The sequence below is a fragment of the Thamnophis sirtalis genome, unplaced genomic scaffold (assembly GCF_051295495.1).
Source record: "Thamnophis sirtalis isolate CommonGarterSnake01/CBP01778 unplaced genomic scaffold, rThaSir2_p1.2 scaffold_4, whole genome shotgun sequence".
In the NCBI taxonomy this organism is placed as follows: domain Eukaryota; kingdom Metazoa; phylum Chordata; class Lepidosauria; order Squamata; family Natricidae; genus Thamnophis; species Thamnophis sirtalis.
The window spans coordinates 55,292,576-55,319,490 of NW_028261384.1; the positions used below are offsets into that span (position 1 = coordinate 55,292,576).

The 26,915-nt window shown below is 41.5% G+C and overlaps 1 protein-coding gene across 1 annotated transcript in view; it reads left to right on the top strand.

The window, feature by feature from the left end:
- LOC106550725 (prostatic acid phosphatase-like) overlaps positions 1-26,915 on the top strand; it is a 40,791-nt gene that overhangs the window by 9,127 nt on the left and 4,749 nt on the right. Inside the window, exons 5-10 of the mRNA XM_087714389.1 lie at positions 290-388; positions 7,623-7,727; positions 12,519-12,651; positions 13,890-13,972; positions 22,231-22,337; positions 26,118-26,264. Coding sequence (XP_087570515.1) covers positions 290-388; positions 7,623-7,727; positions 12,519-12,651; positions 13,890-13,972; positions 22,231-22,337; positions 26,118-26,259 — 669 coding nt within the window. The 3' untranslated portion in view covers positions 26,260-26,264. The remainder of the gene's footprint in view (positions 1-289; positions 389-7,622; positions 7,728-12,518; positions 12,652-13,889; positions 13,973-22,230; positions 22,338-26,117; positions 26,265-26,915) is intronic.

Genomic DNA, 26,915 nt, shown 5'->3' on the forward strand with positions numbered 1-26,915 from the left:
AAATGGGAGTAAAATAGTTGACTTTTTTTTTTAAAAAAAGGATTATTATTGTTATTTTAATGCCAAGAGCCAGAATGTATCTTCTAGCAGAACTCTGAAACAGCATGAATTACACACAATGCAGACACCTTTACAACTCCACATAATATATAATGTGAAAAGGAGATCTTGTTCCTTTACTAATAATACAAATTGCAGTTAGGTTAGCTAGATGGACTATGAACATGAAGATGATTATATGAAGAGGCTATTCTATTTAATCATGATTTTTTTTCATTTTTTGTTGTAGTTATTAATATATCCTATTTATAAATGCCCAGAGTTTAATAGATTACTACAACAGTTCAAACAACAAATTAAATCCAAGGACCTCTTGAAAAATTACATGGTAAGAAACAGAAAAAAACAAAAAAATAACCATGTTTCTTCTGTTACCTTGAAAGGCATTTATATTGTCAAAAATGTAAGCTTAAATTCATGTTACTGCTATTGTTGTTTGAAGATTTTTCCATTGGCTGCTTTTTGGCACAGAATCAAAATGGCTGCCATTTAACCTATGTGGTTCTTTTCCTTGTCTGCAAACACAACAAGGGTGGGTTCCTGCCAGTTCTAACGTCTTCTATAGAAGAGGTTCCACAAATCTACAGTGCCATTTAGAACCGGTTTGAGTTCCCTTCCCCCACCCATCCACCCATCCTCAAGATGAAGAGCAAAGGGAGGAATTCTGGGAGTTGAAGTCCACAAGTCTTAAAGCTCTCCAGTTTGAACACCCCTGGGTTTTTTTTTCTAAATGTTATGTCTTAGCCTCGGAGACGTCGCTCTGTCTCTGAGGCTTGTTATTGGTCGCGGCGCGTGCGTGGCCAGAGCAGGAAAGTCACCGTTCTCTGATTGGCTAACTGTGGGACTGCCTGCATATAAATTGCTGTCAAGTGGGAACTGTTCAAGCTTACTGGTTCTGGAATTGCTGTTGTATTAGCTGTTCTAATAAAGCCTTGTTATCTGAGTCCTGCCTTGCCTCAGTCATTGCCACCCCCTCGAACTTTATATTGGCAATGAGGGTGGGATGCTCTGAAACATAGGAGAGCTGTCTCACGCAAGAAAGTTTTTTTATTAATGCAAGGCTTCCGGCTAATCACAGAGGCAATCTCCTCAGAACGTGTCTCCTTCAGAATGGCCACTTTAAACAATTTTGCACCGTTTGCGCCAGGGTTAGAGTACTGGGAGGCATACATTGACCGTTTCGAATGCTTCCTCGAGGCAAACCATCTTGGAACTTGCCTAGTGAGGGAAAGAGAGTCCAATTCCTGAATGCTTGTGGGCATGAGATGTTTGGAACAGCCAGGGCTTTGACCACCCCATAACCAGTCCAGTCCCTTTCAGGTGCTATGCATTCTAACAAAGGCTTCAGAAGGAGGGGGAGTCAGTGAACCAGTCCGTGGTTGCCCTCAGGGTTGCGGCATTGCACTGCGATTTTCCTAATCTAGATGACTCCCTACTTCAGCAATTCATGTGCGGGGTGACTGATTCAAGGCTGAATCGCTGTTTGTTGGCCCGTTCTGAGCTCAGCCTGCAAGCAGCGTTAAATGAGGCTCATGCCTCTGAGATGTCTAACGAGTCCTCCGCTGAGATTAAAAAGGGTCAAGCCGTGGCCCCTCCTGTGTTCTCCTCTACCAAAACTATGCCTATACATCACAGGGAGGTGGACAAACATTCTTCGTCCGACACCGATGAGGCTGGCGTTGACTGCCTCAAAACAGCAGGTTTTGAGTAGTGCGCTCACGAAAGAATTTACTTCAGAGCCATTGTGCTGGTTGTGGTGGGAACCATGTCCGTGCCTGGTGTCATTTCAAATCAGCTATTTGCCACAAGTGGGAGGGGAAAAAGGACATTTGGCAAGGTGTGCCGCACACCATCTCCTTCTCAAGGTCAACCAGCTGACTGTTCATCTTACCACAAGCCAAAGTCACGGTCTTACCATATCTCAGAGGACTGTTTTGCAATCCTCTGCGAACTGTGACAGGCCATTCCGCTGACCAGCCAGACCAACGCAACATTGTGGAATAAGATTTACCTCAGCGTCCAGCTTGAGGGCAAGCCCTGCCGCATGGAGGTGAACACTGACTCATCAAAGTCTATTGTATTGGTCCACTATCAAGTGTTTGGTGCCTTTCCTAGCCAAGAAGTGCCTGTCACCTTGTTTTATTAAGTTGCGAGACTATCGGGGAACTATATTCCAATAGTTGGCAGTGACCGGTTCCAAGTGGTCACTCCAAGTTTTAAGGGCAGGCTTCCCCTCATTGTCATCCAGGGTAACCTCCCCAGTCTACTGGGCTTAGACTGGTTTGATGCCCTGGGCCTCAGCGTCGCTGGGGTGCATGCAACAGCAGGCCTTGATCAGTTTGAAGGGCTGATTAAGGAGTTTGCTGCAGTTTTTGATGGGTCGTTAGGTAATTATAACCCCCATTAGTTTTAATTTGGACCCTCAGATCACTCCCATCTGTCTCAAGCCCAGGAGGGTCCCCTTGGCCCTGCGTCCAAAAGTGGACACTGAACTGGATAAGTTGATTTCCCAAGGGGTTTTAGGGCCCGTGGATTATTCCAAATGAGAGACCCACATCGTGAGCCCTTTGAAATCCGATGGCTCCATTAGATTGTGTGGGGATTTTAAATGCACTATAAACAGGGGTCTCCAATCCAACCCCTACCCTGTCTCTGTAGTACAAGAACTGTTTCATATGTTGGAACAGGGCTCCATTTTCGCCAAACAGGATCTTACCCAGCCGTATCAGCAGCTCCCTGTGGATGCTGCTGTTGCAGAAGCGCAGACCATTGTCACCCACGAGGGAGCTTTTAAATGCTGGCAGCTCCAGTTTCGTGTCAGTGTAGCCCCGGGCATTTTCCAGAGCCTCATGGAACGACTGCTCCACAGCATGCCGGGAGTTGCCCCGTACTTCAATGGTGTGCTTATTTCCACCAGAAACAGCACTGAACTCATGGCACGGTTCAGTGGTGGATTTCAAAAATTGTTGGAACCTACTCTGTGGGTGTAGCCTCCTTTGTGGGAGTGGCTTGCCACCCATGTGACTGGATGGGAGTGGCTTACTGCCCATGTGACTGGATGGGAGTGGGTTGCTGCCCATGTGACCTGGTGGGAGTGGACAAGACGATATCACTGAATTCTTTGCCCCAATGGATGAACTACAATAAGATTAAAATAAGTACAAAAACAATAAAAGAGCTACTTACAGATGGAAGATGACTGTTCTTGCCAGTCTTCAGTATCACGGACTCCAATGAATGGATTGCACAAAGGAGAGACACAGAAAGCAACACTTTAATTGCATGCACTGCATTGGGATGAAACCAGCACACAAAATAATAGAAAAGAAAATTACTGTCCTTTTTTGCGTCTTCTGAACCACCACCTCACCACCTTGCTCCAATAACCTGCACAAAGGAGAGACACAGAAAGCAACACTTTAATTGCTTGCACTTTACTATCTCAAGGAGGAACACAGCACAGACCACACCACACCCAGCAATAAAGAAAGCTACTTACAGAGGAAGTATCGCTGGCTTGCCGGTCTTCTGCACACCACCTGACCCACTGGTTTTACTGATTGAGGACCTCCTGATTCCCTCAGCAGCCACAGATGTTGCCACCCATTTGGCTAGAGATGTTACTTTGGCTCAGGTTTTACATTGGGTAAGGAGGGGTTGGCCGCAGATGCAGCTTACCCCACAGTTCCTGTCCTTCAAGCAAAGGCAGCATGAACTGTCGGTACAAGAAGAGTGCCTACTGTGGGGCCATAGGGTGGTCGTTCCTCCTCAACTTCCCTTTCCACCACTGTCTGCACAAGGGGCATCCTGGATAGTAAAGATGAAGGCCCTGGGCCAGAGCTACGTGTGATGGCCTTGTTTGGATCAGAATATTGCACAATGGGTGACTAGGTGTCAGGAATGTCAGCAGTCCAGGCCAGCTCCCCCTGCAGCAAAACCTAGGAAGTGAGAGGACCCCAAGACTCCCTGGGCTAGGATTCATTTGGATTTTCAGGCCATTCTACAGGCAGATGTTCCTGGTAGTGGTCGATGCATATTCAAAGTGGGTGGAAGTCATCCTAATGCCATCGACCACTACTGGGGCTCTGATTAGAGAGTTGCAAAAGATGTTTGCGACTCATGGGTGCCAGGGGTATCAGATAACGGGGCCCAGTTAACGTCTGCCTTTTTCCAGATGTTCTTAGCAGGACAAGGCATCCACCACATCTTGGTGGCCCCTTACCATCCCTCCAGCAGTAGATAGTGTGATCTGTTAAGGAGTCCTTAGCTAGGCTAGGTCCAGGGGATTTGCATGCCTGTATTGACAGATACCTATTAGTACAGCATACAGTCCCATGCCCCTTAACTAACTGCAGCCCTGCAGAGTTGTTAATGGGCCGCCGCCTCCAGATTAACCTTGATCGACTGTACCCCAGCTACTGTAAGGACAAACCTATGACAATGATGACCACGCCAGGGGTTTTGAAATGTGGGATCTGGTTTTGCATGGAACTATGGAGGTGAGCCGAGGTGGTTACTGGAGCACATTCTGCAATTAATGGATCCCTGCACTTACAGGGTTGGCCTAGGCGATGGGCGCATTTGGTGCCTCCACATTGATCAGCTGCAACCGCGGATGGCCTTGATGCAGACACCAGCTGATCTCTTCCCAGTTGGTCCTATAGATCTCCCGTTTGCTCTGGACACCTCCACTGAAATGCCGCGTTGCCCAACACGGTGGTTTTGTGTTCCGGTGCCAGACTCACCTGGGCCATCAGAGCACATACAAAGTCGCCGGGCGGAGAGTTAGCGCAGTCACAGGCAGTTCCCCTGAAGAAGCCTCCTCCTTTTCCTTCTCCAGTGTCAGTTCCAACCGAGCCAAAAAGATCGGACCGCATGCGCAGGCGGCCTGCATATTTGCAGGATTACGCATGCGCCTGACTGGTGGAGAGGGGTGTTGTGTCTTAGCCTCAGAGACATGGCTCTGTCTACAATACTTGCCATTGGTCGAGGCGCGCGCGTGGTCAGAGTGGGAAAGTCACCGTTCTCTGATTGGCTAACCGCGGAACTGCCTGCATATAAATTGCTGTCAAGTGGGAACAGTTCAAGCTTACTGGTTCTGGAGTTGCTGTTGCATTAGCTTTTCTAATAAAGCCTTGTTATTCGAGTCCTGCCTTGCTTCAGTCATTGCCATCCCCTCGAACTTAATAGTAAAGGATTAGGGGTGAAAGGGTCTTGTAATTTGACAACTTTAAGACTTGCGTGCTTCAAATGCCAGAGTTTCTGAGCCAACATTTTGGTTGCTAAGCAAGAGCGTTATTAAGTGAGTTTCACCACATTTTACAAGTTGGTCACGCACACCCAGTCACATGACTGCCAAGCCACTTCCACCCAGTCACATGGTGGCAAGCCACTCCCACCCGGTCACATGGCCCACAAGCCACTCCCACAAAGCAGGCCATACCTATAGAAGAGGTTTAAAAAATTTTGAAACCCACCACTGAAACACAAATATGATCTTGTACACCTTAAATCAAGACTAATGTCACACTTGGCAAATGTAATAAACTAATATAAATTGTGTGGGAAAGAACTATTTTGAAAGTTGGGGAAATGGCTAAAACATTTCCTGCCTAAAGATAAGACTTTCTGTTGATTTTTATCTAGATAAATCTATTATTGCTGTTTCATTTACTTGTAATAGGGTGGTAAAGTTTCCATGAAGGGGAGACAGAGTCAAAGGAGGATTCAGCAGTTCAAGCAAGGATAATTAACATATTTCCATTAGACTCATTTTATGCTCAAAGTAGCTCTCAGGATAGCTTCCTCATTGCACATCACAGAGCCGTGCACCCTCCTCCTCCTACGTAGACTTACCTCTTTCCTCCTGGGCCAGGAGAAACCGACTGCCCTCCACCTGAGTCATCTGGAGAATGGGCAGGCACAGCTGCTAGCTTACCTAGCATCCACTTCACCGACTGATTCCCGACCTCCATGCTTCCCCAGGCCGCTTGCAGGTGGGGGCCAGCGGGTGGGTGGGCCTATCTTCAGACTGTAAGATGCGCCCAGATTTTCACCCTCTTTTTGGGGGGAAATGTGCATCTTCTACTCCAAAAAATACAGTAATTACTTTTTCTTTTTACAAAAAGAAAAGACTGAGCATGTATTGTTTAATCTTTTCTCCACTCAAATGAGGTACAAGGGTTCTTTGAACTGAAAAATGATGAAATTGTACCAGTGATGTGCAGTTTTTCATGAAAAGAAAAAAAATGTAAACGGGAAAAGGTGAGTGCTGAGGTTAGATTAGCTAGCTGCTGCCACATCGTGAATGACTGCCTGTTTAAAAAAGCCTCTAAAAAGCACCCTCTACTACGAGGCAGGGTGAAAGAAAGTGCTTTAGGAGAAGGCTCAGGCATTTTCATCAAGGTAAGGCAAGCTACTGCTATAAAGAGGGAACAAAACCCATATTCACTAGCACTGATCATGTTACCTAGTTGAATATTGCAACATCTATAAGGAAACAACCAACATCATAGAGCATATGGACTCCAGTTCAAAACCAAACTACAGATATTTTCTTCTATTAATACTTTATGAAAAAGAAAATGATGTACTTAAGGTGCCTGGAGTTGTTTTTTTTTTACAATCAGTAGTTGATTACTATAAACAGATGATCTTATTGTTTCTATGATCAGAAAACTATTGCTGGCCCATTTTGGCATGATAGTGACAGGGCATGGTTTAAGCCAGAGGTGTCAAACTCATGGCCTCATGGCAGTCAAGTGACATATCACAATTTTTTTCCCTTTGACGAGCCAGCAGAAACCCACCTCTGATAATAAATTACAAAATATTAGAAATTTATATAAGAAACCTGCAGTCTTCAATTAACAAGGAATACTTTCAGGTGAGATCTTTGTAAACATTTTTTCTCACAGATTATAAATCTTCAGCTCTTCAAAATCAGTTAGCCTAGGAAAGCAAAGTCATGTAGGGCAACGATACTTTTATTGGAAATATACATTTAATAGAATCTTACAAGTTTGAATGCATTTCTCCCTTCGTCCCTTTGTCTTTATGAAAACTAGGAAGGATTTGTTTCTGAGATGTTTTTTCAGATTATATTTTTCCCCTGAACTCAGCTCTCTTTTAACTGACTATTGTCTTGTAGTTCTTTCATCTGTATTTCTAGGCCAGGGCAGTCAAACTCCCGGCCCACGGGCTGGATGCATCATGTGCTGGCCATGGCCAGTTTAGCAAAGGGGGAGAAAGTCCTTATACCTCTTGTGGTGCTACTATGATGATGTGAATCCCTGTTCTAGGTCATTCCTTCTTCCCTTTTTGGCCTGAGGTATTGTGTAAGAAACTAGGATGAAATGTCCATCTATTCTCCATTTGTCATAATTTGGTTAACTCTATCTCCCAGATTCCAAGAGTCCCTTCATAGGATCTTGTGTACAATGTCAGATTTGGTTTGTTTTTTTTAAAGGCAAAATAAATATCAGCCAAGGTTCAAAGATGACTTGTCCCTTGAGTATATGGTTGTATGTACAGATGACTGAATATTGTAATTCATCTTTCAGGCACTGATACGAGGTTTTGCAATACATCTGGGATATGACATGCAAAAGCTGCTGAATTTTGAAAATTTGTTACTCTGGAAAGCATATGATACCTTAAAAATTCAGGTACTTTTAAAATATTGTAGTACTATCTCCAGCATCTGTGGGTTGTGATTCATGATTTAAAACTCCATACAATTTGTAATAAGAAATTGAGTGATCAAGCAATTGGTTAACAGCACTGTAAGTGAAATAAAAGCAAAACAAAGGTGTTTCCTTAAATATACAGTGTTTCTCCGAAAATACAAACTGTCCTGAAAATAAGGCCTTGCCACATTTTTTGTGTGGGCAAAAATATAATCCCACCTGAAAATATGCCCCCTGAACAACCCCCTCTCTGGCCAGGCAGAGCACTGCTTACTGACCTAGCAGTATCCCAAAGGTGCCAAGCCATGGGAGCCGGGGGGAAAGGCGCTCATGTTGCTTGGTGCCTTTGGGATACTGCTAGATTGGGGAGTGGCATTCTGCCTGGCTGGAGAGAGTGGTTGCGTGAGCACCTGTTCTGCCCCCAGCTCACATGCCTCCCAGCCTCAGCATGCCCTGGCCCAGCTTTCCTTGCAGGGCCAGGGTACCACCACTGTGCTACGAGCATAACTTCTTCTCCAGCTTCCAAATTCCAGAACCCGGCTTCCGATTCTTCCAGCAGTGGCTGCTCTAGGAGTGCACTCTATGGTTGTGGGTTGGGTCCTCATGGCTGCTTCACCCCTGAGGCTGTGCCTGGCTCTTCGGGAGCCTGTTCACAAGGAAGCAGCCACCTGGCAACCCCGAAACAATAAGCCCTCCCCTGATAATAAGGCCCAAGCCATATTTTGTGGGTCAAAAGATAATAAGACCCTATATTTTCGGGGAAACACAGTAATTGAATTCCATCTGGCCGAAGTTCTAGTCATCTCTGACTGACTGCAGTTTGCTTCCAGGCACAAAATCATTCAACATATCTGAAAACAGGATGTTTAAAATACAACATTCTCATCTCAATTTGTTTACCGATTGTAATCTTTATTATTTCAGTTGCATTATACATTCAATCTATTTTGAAAAAAATGAATACAAAAGATATATTAGTACATTATGTTAGTAAGTAGTATGGAAAAGATTTCCTACCTATCTTTTTTGTTGGCATACCTAGATAACTAAGCTTCCATAAAATATCTGTTTTGGAGATCTAGATAGTCAGTAACCCAGGCACATGAATCTGACTCCCCAAGCCAAGCCATATTTTTATCTTATTAAGATGGAGCAAATTTTGTAGTCCCCACAAATAAATTGTTTATTAGACAAAAGGTATTGACCTTGTGCAATCCCTGCAGAACTCCACAATTTCCTACCACTTTCTTGTGAAAATATTCCAAAAATTATCCTAAGATAATTGCTGAAACTTGGGGAGCATTGGAAGTCTAGGGGAGGTGGAGCTAATGTAGCGACAGTACAATGTGCGGTTTTGAAGCTCCAAGATCGCCATCGATATCTCTGTCACTGGATGGTCCTTTTGGACCAAAACCGTAGAGACTGTGATAGAGAAGGTCACATCCTGCTGATCCCGGGAACACTGCAATGTCCCTGTAGATCCAGGAGAAGCCCTTTTTTCCAGTGACAAAGAAGCAGCCATTGAAGCTGCTGAAAGTTGAGACAGCTCCAGAAATGGAAGATTAGCAGGAGAGAAAGTGTGCCGAATTGGTGAGATAATTTTTTACTATTAGATGAGAGAATACCCCAAAAATTAAAAGTAAAGTTAAAATTGAAGACAGAAAAAGTCAAGCAGCGAGATTAAGCCTGAGTCAGACTTAATGTGTTATTTTTCTTTAATCCTTTTACTGCTAGAATTTCTACAAACGCTTATTTTTTTTAAATGGACTTTTTATTTTTATTTTTTAAAAGGTTTTCATTCTTTTTCTCTTTTCAACGCCCTATAATATTTTCTTGTTTAAAATTTTTTTCTCCTTCCTGAAATATAAAGAATATAAAGAGGGAAGTGAAAATAGATGAAAAGAAGTAACACTGCCACTTTGAGTCTTGGAGTCTTGGAAATATTGTTTTTCTTCTCTACGTTTGAGCATTTGATAATCTTGTGCAAAGTAAGAGATGGTGTTACCCTTCAAGGACTTTGAGTTTGTTTATTGAAAATGATAGTGGGAAGAGCATGGATGTTTATACAGGTGTTTCTCTGAGTGCTATCAGAGTGAAAAGCTTGGAGAGGGAAAAAAGATTGCACTGAACTGAAAGAGAACAGTTAACTTTGTTTGCAAAAGAGCCTTGGATTTTACATAGTGGCCGTGTGCACTATTGGAAGGAAAAGATCAATACAGACAATGTTGCAACAGGAAAAAGAAAAGGAAATGACTTTGCAGATGATTATGCAAGAAATTCAAAAAATACAAGTAAGAACAGAGAGCATTGAAAAGAAACTGGAGATTATTGGACAAAGAACAGAAAAAGTAGATGAAAAAAATTGAAAATATTCACCAAACGATGATGAAATATGAGGACAGATTTCAAAAAACTGAAGAAAAAATGAACAAAGAGATAAGAAAATTGGAGATATTGACAGAAGAATGAATGCGGTTGAAAATGATAAGAGTGGAATATTGGAATGAAAGATCAACAGAATAGAATTTTACTTCAGATTCCAGAATATAGAAGAAGACAAGGAAGAAAATTTGGCAGAAGTACTGATAGAAATTCTGGCAGAAGCATAGGTGATAATTAAAGGGAAGATGATGGAAGGAATAGATGAGGGATTTTGAGCTTTCACAAGATATGCAGTGAAATATAAGTTGCCAAGAGATGTATATATAAGACTTACTAAAAAAAAGCAATCTGAGACAAGCTGTTCCACTGATTAATTATTCTAACTGACAGGAAATTTCTCCTCAGTTCTAAGTTGTTTCTCTCCTTGATTAGTTTCCACCCATTGCTTCTTGTTCTACCCTCAGGTGCCTTGGATAATAGTTTGACTCCCTCTTCTTTGTGGCAACTCCTGAGATACTGTAACACTGCTACCATGTCTCCCCTAGTCCTTCTTTTCATTAAACTAGACATACCCAGTTCCTGCAACCGTTCTTCATATGTTTTAGTCTCCAGTCTCCTAATCATCTTTGTTGCTCTTTTCTGCACTCTTTCTAGAGTCTCCACATCTTTTCTACATCGTGGCAATCAAAACTGAATGCAGTATTCCAAGTGTGGCCTTACCAAGGCATTATAAAGTTATATTAACACTTCATGTGTTCTTGATTCTATCCCTCTGTTTATGTAGCCTAGAACTGTGTTGGCTTTTTTTTAGCAGCTGCTGCACACTGCTAGCTCAGATTTAAATGGTCGTCCACTAGAACTCCAAGATCCCTCTCACAGTTACTACTGTTGAGCAAGGTACCACCTATACTGTAGCTATGCATTTCATTTTTCTTGCCTAAATGTAGAACCTTACTCTTTTCACCATTGAATAGAGTAAGGTTCTACATTTAGGCAAGAAAAATGAAATGCACAGGTACAGTATAGGTCAGTGATGGCGAACCTATGACACGCGTGTCAGTGCTGACACGCATAGCCATTTGGGGTGACACGCACAGGATTTCATGCGATTCATCCTCGGCTCCTGCACGGCCGCCGAGGATGAAAGAATCTGTGCTGGAGGAACGGGGGGGGGACGTGTGATCTCCCCCGCCCACACTCACTTACTGTATCGCCGCTGCCCCTTTCTGAGCGCAGGGGCTGCTGGTAAGGCGTGCGTGCTGTGCGCACACACGTCATCAGCGCGGCGAGGGAGGACCCGCAGGAGAGGAGCGCGGGGACAGTGCGCGCCTCTCTCCAGTCAGGCCGGCACAGAGTCTCTACTCCTGGGACTGTTGGTTACGACCGCACCACAGCAGGGAACAGCGGAGTGCCAATGGGAACTGTGAGCGCCATTAGCAGCAACTATTGGGGTGCCATAGACTTGTAATTGCCCACAATAACTGAGATAAGTGAGGGGGACATACGAAATCAACTGATGAACAAAGAAGTTACTAAGCAGGTATGTTAAATAATTTGTTTTTGGTTTATTAAATACAATTATAAATTGCAATTATACAGTTTTGTAGTTTAAACTATAAATTGCACAAAATTATGTTTTTGTCGAAGTGACACACAACGCGAGTTATGCTTGATTTTTTGCCGATTTTTGACACACCACACCAAAAAGGTTGCCCATCACTGGTATAGGTGGTACCTTGCTCAATAGATGTTTTTATGTTTTATGTCTGTACTTGTTTGTTGAAAAATAAAAAAATGTTGTTGTTTTTTTTAAAAAAAGAAAGTATTGGAAGTCTCACCACAAGATTTTTTTTCAAGTGTCATGAAATCTCATGAGATCTTACTTGCCTCATTCCTGGAAATTAGCTATTTAAACTTTAAATTAGCTATTTAAACTTTAGGGGTAAGTTGATCTTCGTTCAATTTGTGAGAAGTTGAGAGTATTATATGGGAATAGATCAGTAGATTCAGTCTACTGAGAGTCTTATTTTTATCTAACAAAATGGATAAAGATAAGAAAACTACTGTCTACTGAAATTATTTACATACCCAAGTAAAGCTATTCCCATACATCAGAAACACATCTCTTTTACAAAAACTAAATGCAGGCAGGAAATTTCTATTCCTGAAAAACAAACAGATTCTTTCATTTCACTCAGGGGAAAACAAGTACTTATGTTCAAAAAGCCTTATTAAAAGATTTTCAGTTCACTTTTGCTGCCTGTAATATTAATAATGCAACTGAGGCTTTTTCTACTTAGGAAAGTCTATCTGTATGCAAAATAATAGAAGACATGGGATTATTACTAAGCATGGCTTGCTATTTTTTATCTTCCCTTATTACTGTAGGAAATATACAAATATCCTTTACCAAATTGGGCTGATAAAAAGACTATGCAAAGGGTAAAATCCCTGTTGGAATATGTGGTAAATGGCGCTTTTGGGGGACCGTTAAAAAAAAAGAAATCAAAACTACAAGGAGGTGAGTATTCTTTTAATTATGGATTTATTTGTTTGGCCTGATTTTCAGATTTGTGAAAATATAAATATATGTCATAGTAGTAGCCTTGACATATGAACATATAAAAAAATATTGTGCATTTTTTTCAAATGTCAATAGATTTCAGAGATCAACTTTCACTTAGGCATGTAAATATATGACCCTATTTAGCTCTTAATGTTAGTTCAACAAACTAATGATTAACTATCCTGTGCGGTCTTTTAATTTTCTTAAATATATATGTAGTTTTTATTAAGAATCAAAATTAAAATTTTAATTACAAAGTTAGCCACCTCATCCCATGGTGATGGATAATCACACAGTGACCTTATGTAGATGTTTAATAGGGGAAGAAAAAACACTGATCCCTATGGCATGCCATACAGTAGAGTATGAATCTGAAATCTATTTAAAAAATAAATTGCCTTATCATTATAATGTACGAAAGACAAATAGCAGAAATGTGTTTTGAAATGCTTTTCTAAAAGTATTTAATTATTTAAATGTAAATTATTTGGGGAAATGCATAATAAAAAACTAAACAGTACAGATAATGTTATTTATGAACAGATTTCTTTAAAATAACAAGATTAGAAGTATATATAAATACTTTTAAAATCTTATGTGCTGGTAACATTTCAACATGGACATTAATATTTCTATCTAAAGAAATATTTCTATATATTGACATATTAGGAAGTGCTTATCTTCATGGCATATATTTTTAGTATGTTGTAGTTTGATTGATACAATTTTTAAAATGCAGAAAAATATCAGTAAAGTTTTCCCACTAAAGATTTCTTTGCTCGCATTAAAAATAATTTAGACAATTCATATTCTTTTTAACTTAGAAACATATTACTTTTCCATTTAAAATATAGTTTATTTGCTGTGGAAAATCTAGAAGCTTAATAAGTAGAATACTTTATCTTGCATGAATGTATGACTTTTGGAAAAATAAAGAGTAAGGTTTCATTACATTTATTTTCCAAATTCTTCAAAAAAAATTGGCCAAAATGCCTAATTAAATAAAAAAAATCAATTTTACATAGTCAATACATTTCATACAGTCTGGAAAGATGTTGGTTAATATGAAGATATTTTATACCACAAAGAATTTCAAACTCACCAAATTCCTGACCAAGTCCTTTTTCCATATTTTTCAAAACTTCTATTTTCAAATTCCACAACACTCTAATTTTTTTTTTATCTTCATGAAGGTATCCTTGTGAAACATATTCTGGAAAAAATGACAAGTGCGATTAACAACAACAAAGGACTTAAAATGATCATGTATTCAGCAGTAAGTATTATCATTTATACCACTTAAGAGCTATGCAGTTTACAAACTCTTGCTTTGACACAGCCATTCTTATTAATAATATATTAATATTCTGCAGCATAGTCCTTGTCAGTTGAAAGAATTGGCATGATCTCTAACTTTCTGGTGACTAATTATGAAAGAGATTATAAAATATATACAAATATCAAAATTTAATATACATGGCTGAATAATAGTATAAGGGCTCCTCTCCTAACTTAAGAAAGTGAAGACTCTTGAAACAGAGTATTTCAAGAATACTTGAATAGTATTAATACTTGAATAGTATTAATTAAGAAGGATGGGAACCATGAAAGGCAAAGCAACATCTGAATCCCCTTAGGCAATGCAAGTAGAATTAAAGCAGTAGTACCCCTCCCATTTGTTAGAATGCAAATTCTAACCAATACACACGTGTGAAAATGTTTCCTTTATCAACTGCTCTGAGAGCCGAATAAACATGCATTCCCATGGCTATCTTCCATTAGGCATTAAAGTGAAATGTCCCACATGGCCATCATAAACATCCCCCCAAGAGGTGATGGGATCTCAGGCATTTTGGTGGCAGGAAACCAGTTGTAAAATATCAGTTGACACAGGCACTGCCAATAAATTGAATCCAAGCCCCCCCTCCTCCCAATTGAATGGCAGTATCACTTTTAGGGATCTGACATGCTGCAGTTCTTTGGAAAAAGGAGAGATCCACCTGTAGAAAGATAGAAACAGAAATTCCATCATAGTATTTTAACAAGGTTTGTCAGGGTATTGGGAGTGAATTTTTTTCAATAGGGTAGGAGTCCTAACATGGTGTTTAGCTACCCATTCATTTTGGGATGACCCCCCTGTGGGTCCTAGAGTCCAGGATTTCCTTAATTTGAAAGTGTTGTTTGCCTTCTATCATGATAGGAACAGGTGGTGTAGGTGCAGGTGGTCTGAGTTGTGAGATTACTTCTTCTTTGAGTAAACTAATGTGAAATAATGGGTGAACTTGCCTGAGTGTCTTTTGAAGGAGTACTTCTACTGTTACTGGGGTGATAACTCTAGTGATAGGGAAAGGTCCAATGAAATTTGGCCCTAATTTCTTTGATGGCTGCAATGACTTCAGGAATTTTGTAGATAAGTAAACTCTATATCCAACATGAAAAGATTTGAGTTCCACTCTTTTCTTGTCAGCTTGAATTTTAAAAGCCACTCTAGCTTCCTGTAAGGCTAATCTAACTACTGGCCATGTGTCTCATAAAGTGTCTATCCACTCCTTAAATGAGGGGATAGTGGAGTCTTCTGTAGGTAGTTCAGGCATGGGGCTGAAATCCTGGCCTGTTGCTACTCTGGTTTCCTAGCTGGTACTTGAGAACAGCATTCTGCAGCTCGATGCCCCTCTTTTCCACACTTGAAACAGGCTGAGGGTTAGGAAAAGATGCCATTTGCAGATTGAAAGGCTCTTGCTTCCAAGAGTGGGGCTTTCTTCCACATTTGCCCCACTCGGTACTGGTTCCTGGCTATGTCGATCTCTGCCTCTTCAGCAGTGAGATACCACTCATGTAGATGGTTTGGCGCATCTCGGGCCATGCAGGCATTGTAGAGGTCATCACTCAGCCCATCCTTGAACCAGCTTACCAGGATATCTTCTGGCCAGTTCACACAACACGCCAGGGCTCGGAATTCTTCGGTATATTCTGTCACTGGCTGGCATCCCTGCTTCACCACTTTAATGTGGTCACATTCTTTGCAGTATGCGAGGGGGTTCTCAAAATGTTGTAACTGGGCCATCATGAAATAGTCGAAGTCCCACAGTTCTGGTGCATTGGCATCATGTAGGGTCACCATCCATCTGGCAGCAGTTCCTTCCAGTGCTAGGGTAACCACTCACACTTGGGATTCTTGGGTTTGAAAATCACACCCATATTCTTGCATGTAGGTGAGCACATGTGCCACAAAGAATCCCAATTTTTTCAGGTTCCCATCAAACGTCACCCCAAGAAAGGAATTTTTCTTTCTAATTGCAGGTTTCGGGGTTGGTTGGGAGCGGCCCCAATCCATGCACCAAAAGGGGAGGAGGGTTTGCTGGGCTCCTTGCTGTTGATGCTGCACCATCCACTTGATCAGCAGGACCCAGAGGGGGGTTAGCCCCCCCCCCCAGCATCATCTATGGCTTCTGCCCTTCCAACGCCTCTTGTTTGCCGTTCTGGCTCCCTTGGATGTTGAGATTTTTCAAAATCTCCATCACTAACTGGGTTACACATTTCTTCAGATGATCCTCTCTCAGTGAGGCTTCATTTAGCTCCTCCTGGTCAGAGGGGGCATCTAGCTCTAATTTCCACCCCGGTTTTTGGTTACCACAGGTAAGAGTGACTCCTCTGGTCCTCCCATCTCAGCTGTCTTTTGTCCCGATGCTGATTGACCAGAGGCGATTTTCGGTGCCCTCCAGGTTCACTTCATCCTCTCTGACAGGGTACATAGAGCAGGTCTCCAGTTGGGGGGATTGCCGTCTCCCTTCAGCATTCAGCTTCCCTTTGTTCACTGTTGTGCTCGGACATGGTTTGCAAGGTCCCCTCATTAGAGCAAATGTTGTCTCACCTAGTTGACCATTTTTCAGAGATGTTGCTTTATGTAAGGGCTCCTCTCCTAACTTAAGAAAGTGAAGACTCTTGAAACAGAGTATTTCAAAACGAACCTTTAATTAAGAAGGATGGAAACCATTAAAGGCAAAGCAACATCTGAATCCCCTTAGGCAAATCAGTAGAGACCCCTCCCATTTGTTAGAATGCAAATTCTAACCAATACACAAGTGTGAAAATGTTTCCTTTATCAACTGCCCTGAGAAGTGAATTCATACATTCCCTTGGCTATCTTCTGTTAGGCATTAAAGTGAAACATCCCACATGGCCATCATAAACATCCCCCCAAGAGGTAATATCTCAGGCATTTCGGCGCCAGGAAACCAGTTGTAAAATATCAGTTGACACAGGCACTGCTAAAAATTGACTCCAAGGCCTCCCTCCTCCCAATTGAATGGCAGTATCACTTTTAGGGATCTGACAAATAGTCTTTTTAATGTGTAAATAATGGTTAGAAATATGTTGCAATAGAATATTAAATATTTCCATATTAGCAATCTACAGCATCATGTGGCCATTATTGTAGCAATATCATAATATTAGTGATAAGCCATCATAGCGATGAGTGGAAGAATTTATAAATTTCCAGTGGGAATTTACTTGTTAATTGTAGGAATTCAATAGATTCAAAAGAACCAAAGGATCTCATCTCCAATTGCTGAAAAATTGTTTCTTTCAGCTATTCTCTCAGATAGCGATAGCACTTAGACTTACAATATATACCACTTCACAATATTTTACAGCCCTCTCTAAGTGGTTTACAGAGTCAACATATTGCCCCCAACAATCTGGGTCTTCATTTTACCAACCTCGGAAGGATGGAAGGTTGAGTCAGCCTTGAACCATTCAGAATCAAACTCTTGGAGTGAGCAGTGAATTAGCCCTGCAGGACTCCATTTTAACCACTGCATCACCACAGCTCTGATAACCTTTCTAACTTTCTAAGGTAGTTCTCTTTGCAGTTAAGGTAAAGAGCTCTGCAGTATTTATAGGCAGTCATTGACTCATGATCACTATTGAGCCCAAAATTTCTGTTGCCAAGTGAAGCATTTGTTCTCCTTAACTGGTACTAAAAAAAATGCTTTAAAAAGTTTTTTTTTAAGTTCCAATAATTGTGTGACACAGCTGATTGTCGCATACCTGATTGTCGGAACTTTTTAAAAACTTTTTTAGCATTTAAAAAATGTTTTATTTTAAGTGAACAAAAACACAAAAAAGAATCATCCTTCATTACATCTTGTAGAAAGCATGTCAATTGGTTACGGATAACCTTTGTGCATTTCTTCCACAGCATTACTTATAGTTCATATTATATTATACACTTTAAGTCAAAAAAATCTTGTGTATCTTACTATCAATGTACCATAATTCTCACTTGACTACAATTATTTGAACATGCTTTTACCTCAAATCATTCATACTTAAAGACACAACCACATAATGGCATTCATTAGCTATTTCAAAAAATCCTCCAATAACATTACACCTTTATAGCATCTTTTAAGTAAAAGTCAATTAATAAAGTTTCTAAGCCCCCCCTTTTCCAACTCACTGATTAAAATTTATATCCAAGTTACTTTTGCCAATACCATAGCATGTATATATTGTTAAACAATTACTTTTAACATTTCCTTGTTATTATTATAATTGGCTAAAAATCATTTACTATTTATGTCCCATCTTCTCTCGTCAGACACCCCCCCTCAAAAAAAGAAAAAACCTTACGCCTTTATAACAATATCTAAATAAAAAATTATTAATAATATGTCTTTTTCCCAAGTCACAATTTGCAATTTATATCCAAATTTCTTTTGCTAGATTATCATACATGTATATATCATTAGGCTATATCCATTATTGTTTCCTTATTGTTATTATAGTTAATTGTTAGCAAATAAACATTTGATAACAATCTAAAACAATCCAAGAGTTACAGAATTCCTACTTATTAGTCACCAAAATCAACTGATTTTTTTTATTATCAACTTTCATTATCAACCTATATCTTTCCAGGAACAAAAAATCTTATCTCTCTTGCCAATTGTGGTGTAAGTCTTTTTTTATCTCCTTTATAAGGTTTTTAGAGACTTCTCTCCACACTTTGAACTCATGTTTAGGATTTATATCCAAGTTACTTTTGCCAATACCATAGCATATATATATTGTTAAACAATATCCATTAACATTTCCTTGTTGTTGTTATAATTGGCTAAAAATCATTTACTATTTATATCCCATATCCTCTCATCAGAGCTCTCCCACAAAAAAAAAACCCTTACATCTTTATAACAAGATCTAAATGAAAATTTGTTAATAAAATTTATAGGTCTTTTTCCCAAGTCACAATTTAAAATTTATATCCAAATTTCTTTTACTAAATTGCCAATGCATGTATATATCATTATGCTGTATCCATTATCATTTCATTATTATTATTTATGGTTAATTAATTGTTAGTGAGTAAATATTTAATAACTATCTAAAACAATCTAAAAGTTACAAAATTCCTACTTATTAATCACCAAAATCAACTATTTTTTTATTATCAACTTTCATTGTCAACCTGTATCTTTCCAATAACAAAACAGTCTTATCTCTCTTGCCAATTGTGGTGCCAATCTTCTTTTTATCTCCTTTATAAGGTTTTTATAGGCTTCTCTCCGTACTTTGTTGCTTGAAGGATCTCTCAGATAATCTCGTTGCCCACCAGTTGCTACTAAAATTAACTTGTTTTTGGTTGTCAATCTTGCTTCTGAAAAAATTTCTCTTCTTATGTCTATCATCATTAGTATTTTTTTTCTTCTGTGTCCTGGAATCTGGGGTAGAGCTCCAATTCATCGAATTCCCTTTTCCATATTCCCTTCTTTCCACTTTCACTCACATTTGTTCCATTAATAAATTAATCTATTGTCTTATCTTTATCTTCTATATATTCATTCTACCCTTTAATTTTGGGGACTCCAACCCCATCATCTTTTGCTGTGAGGAAGACTAGTCATTCCAATTTCTTCTCAATTCTCCCATATCCTTCCAATAGATTCTGAATTCCAGCCAAGATATTTTGGAATTTTAAGGTTTCCTCATCTAAGTATTGATCCATGTTTTCAAAAAGAAGAGAAAAAGGAAAAGGAAAAAAACTAATAGCGACTGCCACTCTAGCCTTCCAGGCCTCTCTTATTTTTTATTTTAAATTGACTTGAACTCAAGTTATTTTATGCTTTTCAAAGGGGAAGGGTTCTGTTCCCTCCCCTTTCTTTCTTTCTTTCCCTGCCAAAATAATTCTCAGAGGCGCCTGTGAAAACAATTTGTGCCCTTGGTTCTTTATCAGTTTCTGTAAAGAAGTTGCAAACCCTTCAGCTACAAAGTTAGTGAAGTCAAATAAGGAAAGAAGAGAGCTATGTGGTTTCAAAAACCCCAGCCTCTGACCTCTGAGTGGCAGTTAATTTTCAGCTTCTATAGCAGTGGTAGTCAAACTGGTCCCTACCACCCACTGGTGGGTGTTCCAGTTTTCATAGTAGGCAGTAGGGGTTTGCTGTAACTCTGCTTTATAAATTTTATAAAGTAAAGTTACTTCCCTACTTTATAAATCACCATTACTGTGGAACTGCTGAGTGGTTAGAAAATTTTACTACTAACAGAGATACAAGGTTCACCAACAAAAAGGCAACTGACAAAAGCGCGCCCAACGAAACCGCTGTGATAAAACCACGAGTCCTAAACCACGCCGCCAAATGAGCGCTGAAGCACGCTGACAACAGCGCGCCGACAGAAGCGCGCTGTAACCCTAATCCTAATCCTAACCCTAAACCTAACCCTAAACGTGACCCTGACCCTGATCCTAACCCTTACCTTAACTTAAATCGCATTTCTGTCGGCACGCTGTTGTCAGCAGGTTAATGACATTGCGGTTTTAGCACTGTGGTTTTGCAGGCACGCTTTTGTCGTGTGCGCATTGGTCGGGTCACGGAGATACAAAAGTGGGTGGTAGGTATAAAAAGGTTGACTACCCCTGTTCTATAGGGAACAAAGTTATTTAGATTTCTTTTAGTATGGTTTAATAACAGGTAGTAGGAAGAATTGTTAAAATAAAAAGGAAGGTTTTAATCCAGAAGTCAAAAAATAAAGCAACAAGAAACAGCATTTTTAGTATTTTTTAACTACAAGTTTGAATCAGTAGTAAAAAAATACTTGAAAAAGATTTTTTTTAAGTTTCAACAATTGTATGGCATAGCTGATTGTCGCACAGCTGATTGTCGACACTTTTATTTTTACTTTGTTTAGCATTTTTTAACTACTGGTTTGAACCAGAAGTAAAAAATGCTTTAGAAAGTGTTTTTAAAAGTTCCAATGGTGGCATGGCACAGCTGATTGCCGCACAGAGGATCGTTGGACTTTTTAAAGCATTTTTTAACTACCAGTTTACCGGTAGTAAAAAAAATGCTTAAAAAAGTTCTGATGATCATGAGGCATAGCTGATTGTTGGAACTTTTTTTAACTGTTTTTCAGGATTTTTTTTACTACCGGTTCAGATGAATTGGCCCGAACTGGTAGCATTTCACTCTTGATTTTGCTCCATTTTACAAGCTTTCTTGCCACAGTTGTTAAGTGAATCGCTGCAGTTGTTAAGTTGATAACACAGTTGTTAAGTTAATCTGGCTTCCCCATTAACTTTGCTTGTGAAAAGGCCACAAAAGGTGATCACATGACCTTGGCACATAGCAACAGTCATAAATATGAACCAGCTGCCAGGCATCTGAATTTTGATTACATGATCATGGGGCTGCTGCAAAGGTCGTAACTGTGAAAAATGATCATAAGTCACATCTTTCAGTGCTGTTGTAACTTTGAATGGTCACTAAACAGTTGTAAGTCATGGACTATCTTACTTAAGAGTCAGATCTACTGAACTATGTGGGATTTACTTTTATTAAAATATGCTAAGGATGAAAGGGATTGACTATCAGAAAATCTGGTAGGGATTGACTACCTTTGGCCTAACTAAACAGTTATGGGAAAGCTGAGGGCCCCTATATCAGAGGTGGTATTCAGCGGGTTCTTATCAGTTTTGGAGAACCGGTAGTGGAAAGCTTGAGTAGTTCAAAGAACCAGTAAATACCACCTCTGACTGGCCCTGCCCTCATCTATTCTCTACCTCCTGAGTCCCAGCTGATTGGGAGGGAATAGGGATTCTGCAGTAACCTTCCCCTGGAGTGGGGTGGGAATGGAGATTTTACAGTATCCTTCCCCTGCCACGGCCACCAAGCCATGCTCACCAAACCATGCCCACTGAACCGGTAGTAAAAAAATTTGAATCCCACCACTGCCCTAGATGGATATGGCCACATTACACAAGTGAATCCACTGATTTGGAAAGATAATTTAGAAAAAAATATTTTGTTTAATGTTGGGGCTTATTCAATATTTGTTCTGTTTAAACCTGAAACAATAGTGTCACAGAAATGAGACTGAAGAATAATGGGGTATCCATTGAAGTCATAGGTGACTGAAATAGCTGACTTTTCTACGTTTACCTTTTTATGGTTAAGAAGTTTGAGATATTAACTGCACCATACGTTCACAGTGTAATGCTTTACTATTTTGACATTTTTCTTTCTATTTTAGCATGATATGACAATCATTGCTCTGCAAATAGCACTTGGTGTTTACAACAAGTTATTACCTCCTTATGCTGCCACCCATATTTTTGAGTTATATGAAGAAGACAATGGGCAAGTATTAATTCACAGATATGATAAATAACTATGATTTACTGAGTAAGATTTTGCATACTGTAAATATATCCACATTGAAAATTTCATTTCATTTTTCATTTTATTTGTCTTGTATGCCACCCACTCCCGAAGGACTCCGGGCGGCTCACAACAGACAAGGGAAGGGGGATAAATAGACAAAGACAACACTTTAAAAAAGACACAACATTAACAATTTCCGTGGGGCTGGATGTTTCACGGCCTGCTGGAGCAGCCAGGACTTGGTGGCTTTGCGGAAGGTCGGGAGGGTAGTAAGGGTCCGGATCTCCACGGGGAGGTCATTCCAGAGGGCTAGAGCTGCAACAGAGAAGGCTTTACCCGGGGGAGTCGCCAGCCGGCATTGGCTGGCAGATGGAATCCGGAGGAGACCTAACCTGTGAGATCTAATCGGTCTATGGGAGATAATCGGCAGGAGGCGGTCTCTCAGGTACCCAGGTCTGATGCCATGTAGAGCTTGATAGGTAACGACCAGCACCTTGAAGTGGGTCCGGAGACTAATGGGTAGCCAGTGCAGCTCGCGGAGGATAGGCGTGACGTGAGTGTACCTGGGTGCACCCACAATCGCTCGCGCGGCTACATTCTGGACTAACTGAAGTCTTCGAACACTCTTCAAGGGCAGCCCCATGTAGAGCGCATTACAGTAGTCCAGTCTTGAGGTCACAAGGGTGTGAGTGACTGTCTGAAGGGCCTCCCGATCCAGGTAGGGTCGTAATTGGTGCACCAGGCGAACCTGGGCAAAAGTCCCCCTGGTCACAGCTGACAAATGGTCTTCTAAAGTCAGCTGGGGATCCAGGAGGACTCCCAAATTGTGGACCCTCTCTGAGGGGCGTATAATTTCACCCCCCCAGCCTGAGAGATGGAATAGTTGGCCAATCTTTGGGAGGGAATCAGAAGCCACTCGGTCTTGTCTGGATTGAGTGCCAACTTGTTTGCTCCCATCCAGACCCTAACAGCCTCCAGGCACTGGCACATCACTTCTACTGCTTTGCTGAGTTGGCACGGGGCAGAGAGATACAACTGCGTATCGTCCGCGCATTGGTGGTACTTAATTCCATGCCGGCGTATGATCTCACCCAGTGGCTTCATGTAGATGTTAAATAGGAGGGGGGACAGGACCGAGCCCTGCGGCACCCCATAGTTGAGGGGCCTTGGGGTCGACCTCTGCCCTCCGACCAACACCGACTGCCCGAGAGGTAGGAGGAGAATCACCGAAGAATGGTGCCTCCCACTCCCACCTCTCACAACCGTCGCAGAAGGATACCATGGTCAATGGTATCGAAGGCCGTTGAGAGGTCAAGGAGCACAAGGATAGAGTGGTGACCCCTATCCCTGGCTCGCCAGAGATCATCGATCAGCGTGACCAAAGGAGTTTCCGTGCTGTAACCAGGCCTGAAACCCGACTGATAGGAATCTAGATAATCGATTTCATCCAAGGACCGTCAAAGTTGAGAGGCCACCACTTTCTCAACAACCTTCCCAACAAAGGGCAGGTTGGAGACTGGATGATAGATGCTCAAAATGGCTGGGTCCAGAGATGGTTTCTTCAGGAGGGGTCTCACCACCGCATCCTTTAGGAGGGGCAGGAAGATTCCCTCCCGGAGAGAGGTGTTAACTATCGTCCGGATCCAGCCACGTGTCACCTCTCTGCTGGTCGAGACCAGCCAGGAGGGCCACGGGTCCAGTATACAAGTGGAGGCACTCACCGCTCCCATGGCCTTGTCCACTTCCTTAGGAGAAGCAAGTTGAAACTGAATCCATAAAGTATGCTCAATACCTTCCCCCGGTACCTCGGCTGGTACCGTGCAATTGGAGTCCAGCTCTGTCCGAATCCGAGCGACTTTATCCGTTAAATACTGAACAAATTCCTCAGCTATACCTTGTAAAGGGTCATCCGCATCCCTCCCTTTCAAGAGGGAGCGGGTTATTCTAAACAAGGCGGCTGGGCGCGATTCAGCGGATGCAATAAGGGCAGCAAAATGCGAGCATTTTGCCGCCCGTATTGCCACGAGATAGACTCTAATAAAGGCTCTCATCAGCTCTCGGTCTGACTCAGATTTACTGGCCCTCCAGCGGCGCTCTAGGCGTTTCTTTTGGCGCTTCATCTCCTGGAGTTCCTCGGTAAACCAAGGGGCCCTCCTGGATCCGCTGCCTCGGAGAGGTCGCAAAGGCGCAATCCGGTTTAGAGCCCCCGCCGCTGCTTTATTCCAGGCAGCGACTAAGGACTCCACCAGATTGTGGACGATAGTGTCAGGTATTTCTCCAAGCGCCGTCTGAAATCCCATAGGGTCCATCAGGCGCCTGGGCCGGAACCACCTAATCAGTTCCCCCTCCCTACAGTGGGGGATTGGTTTCCGAAAGTCAAGCCTCTGTAGGAAGTGATCAGACCATGACAAGGGCAAGGTTTTAATGCCCTTCAACTCTAGATCACATCTCCACTGCTCCAAAAGGAATACGAGGTCAAGCATGTGACCCGCTGAATGAGTTGAACCCCAAATTACTTGGGTCAAGTCCATGGCTGTCATGGAAGCCATGAACTCCTGCGCCCCGTCAGAGCATTCACCAAGTGTAGGCAGGTTGAAATCCTCCAGAACCATAAGCCTGGGGAACTCTACCGCCAACTCGGCTACTGACTCGAGGAGCGAGGGGAGGGCTGTTGCAATGCTGTTGGGAGGTAGGTACGTTAGCAACAAACCCACTTGACCACCAAGGTCCAACTTCATCAACAGGGACTCACACCCGACAAGCTCCGGAGCAGGGATCCTACGAGGAACTAAATAAATAAACTTCTAATAAACTAAAGACCTTTGGACGATGACAGCCACTCCCCCACCCCTTCTCTGGGGTCACAGCTGATGAAGCACCTGAAATCCTTCTGGGCACATTTCAGTGAGGGGGACTCCTCCCTCCGGGCCCAGCCAGGTTTCAGTAATACATGCCAGGTCTGCCCCCTCGTCTAAAATTAGGTCCCGGATGAGGGGAGCTTTGTGAACCACAGACCTGGCATTTAGCAACAACAGCCTGAGACCAGGGGCCTGACAGTTCTTGCCATCTGGCCCTGGAGTGGAACTAGCAGGGTCAGAAGGAGGGATCTCTGTGACGTAGCGAACCCTCCTTCATGGCTAGCCCTGAAGTTCCCGTCGTACCTGCCTCTCCCCATAGTGACCGTAATGCTCCGGCCCACCCCCGCACCCGTAGACCCCATATTCCCTCCCACAGCCTCCGCACCATCCAGCAGGCAATTTTTGTCACTCATTCTGGGACGGGAGGTCAGCCTGGGCCCCCTACCACTTCTGCAATAGCACTCAGTGGAGGAGGCACCAGGCTGTACTCTCAATCCTCTCACACAAACACAGTCACTCATCCATGCATTCCCCACATAGGTCAATTAAAACACAAAAAATACAACAATAATAAAGTTAAAAAGTGGGTACAGTCATCAATCAGGCATACCATTCACACCACATTCCTAAAATTTTTAGCGCACTGCGCAAGTATAGATTAATAACTGTGCAGATAGTTCTTAAAGTTTGAGAATGTGCACTGAATTCAATTTATAAGAATATACTCATTTGGAAGATGGAAACTTGTGGTTCTCATTTTATATATCCTATATTGCTGCTTAGCCCCCACATCCTTGTTTATGTCAATTTATTTTCATTGTGTAAAAAATATAGGAATTTGTGCTGTAAACCATATATTGTTTTGCCTTTCTTCCTCTTTGGGGTGATACATATTCAGAAGCCATACCATTGAGATGTATTATCGGAACAACACTGCTGTTGAACCCCATATGCTCACTTTGCCAGGATGCTCAAAGGCTTGTCCATTGGAGAAGTTCCAAAATCTGGTTACTCCTATTTTGCCAACAAAGGAATGTTGAAAGAGGTAAGATAATATCATGTTTCCATCTATCTACCTGAGATTTTAATAAGATGTTGGAAACAAATTTAACAAGAGGTTTCCTACATTTTCAGATCTCTTTAATGTAGTACTTTCCAAGCATTTTTCTTCATTACCAAAATGGCATGTAAAACAGTCCTTTTTAGTGTTTATCAGAAAGTCCTTATTTCTCTGTGATTGGATAATAAGTTTGTGTGTTGTTAAAAAAAATATTTTTACTCAATTTTGGGTCATTTATCCAGGTTTGGAAAGCACTAATTTACTATAATCCTGAAATTGCTATTCTTCTTCAGAAGTTAGGTTTTCAACTTGAGGAATCCAACACCACATTTCATCTTGTCCTATTCTTAAATATTAAAAGCCTACTAGCCTTTTTGCACTTACTATCCCACTGCTGAATGTAGGTTTCAGAGTACATCGGAAAGGACTTTACTCTTACATGAGTCTCCTTATATGAGTCTAATAACTGGTATGAAGGAATAACAATTCAGTGTATGTTTTGTAGAGTATCAAATTATAGGAGAAACCAATTCTCCAATTAATTGCTAAGGAGAAATTTCCTGTCAATGAGGACAATTAATCAGTGATATGGCTTGCCTCTGGAAGATGTAAATGCTACATCAATTGAGGTTTTCA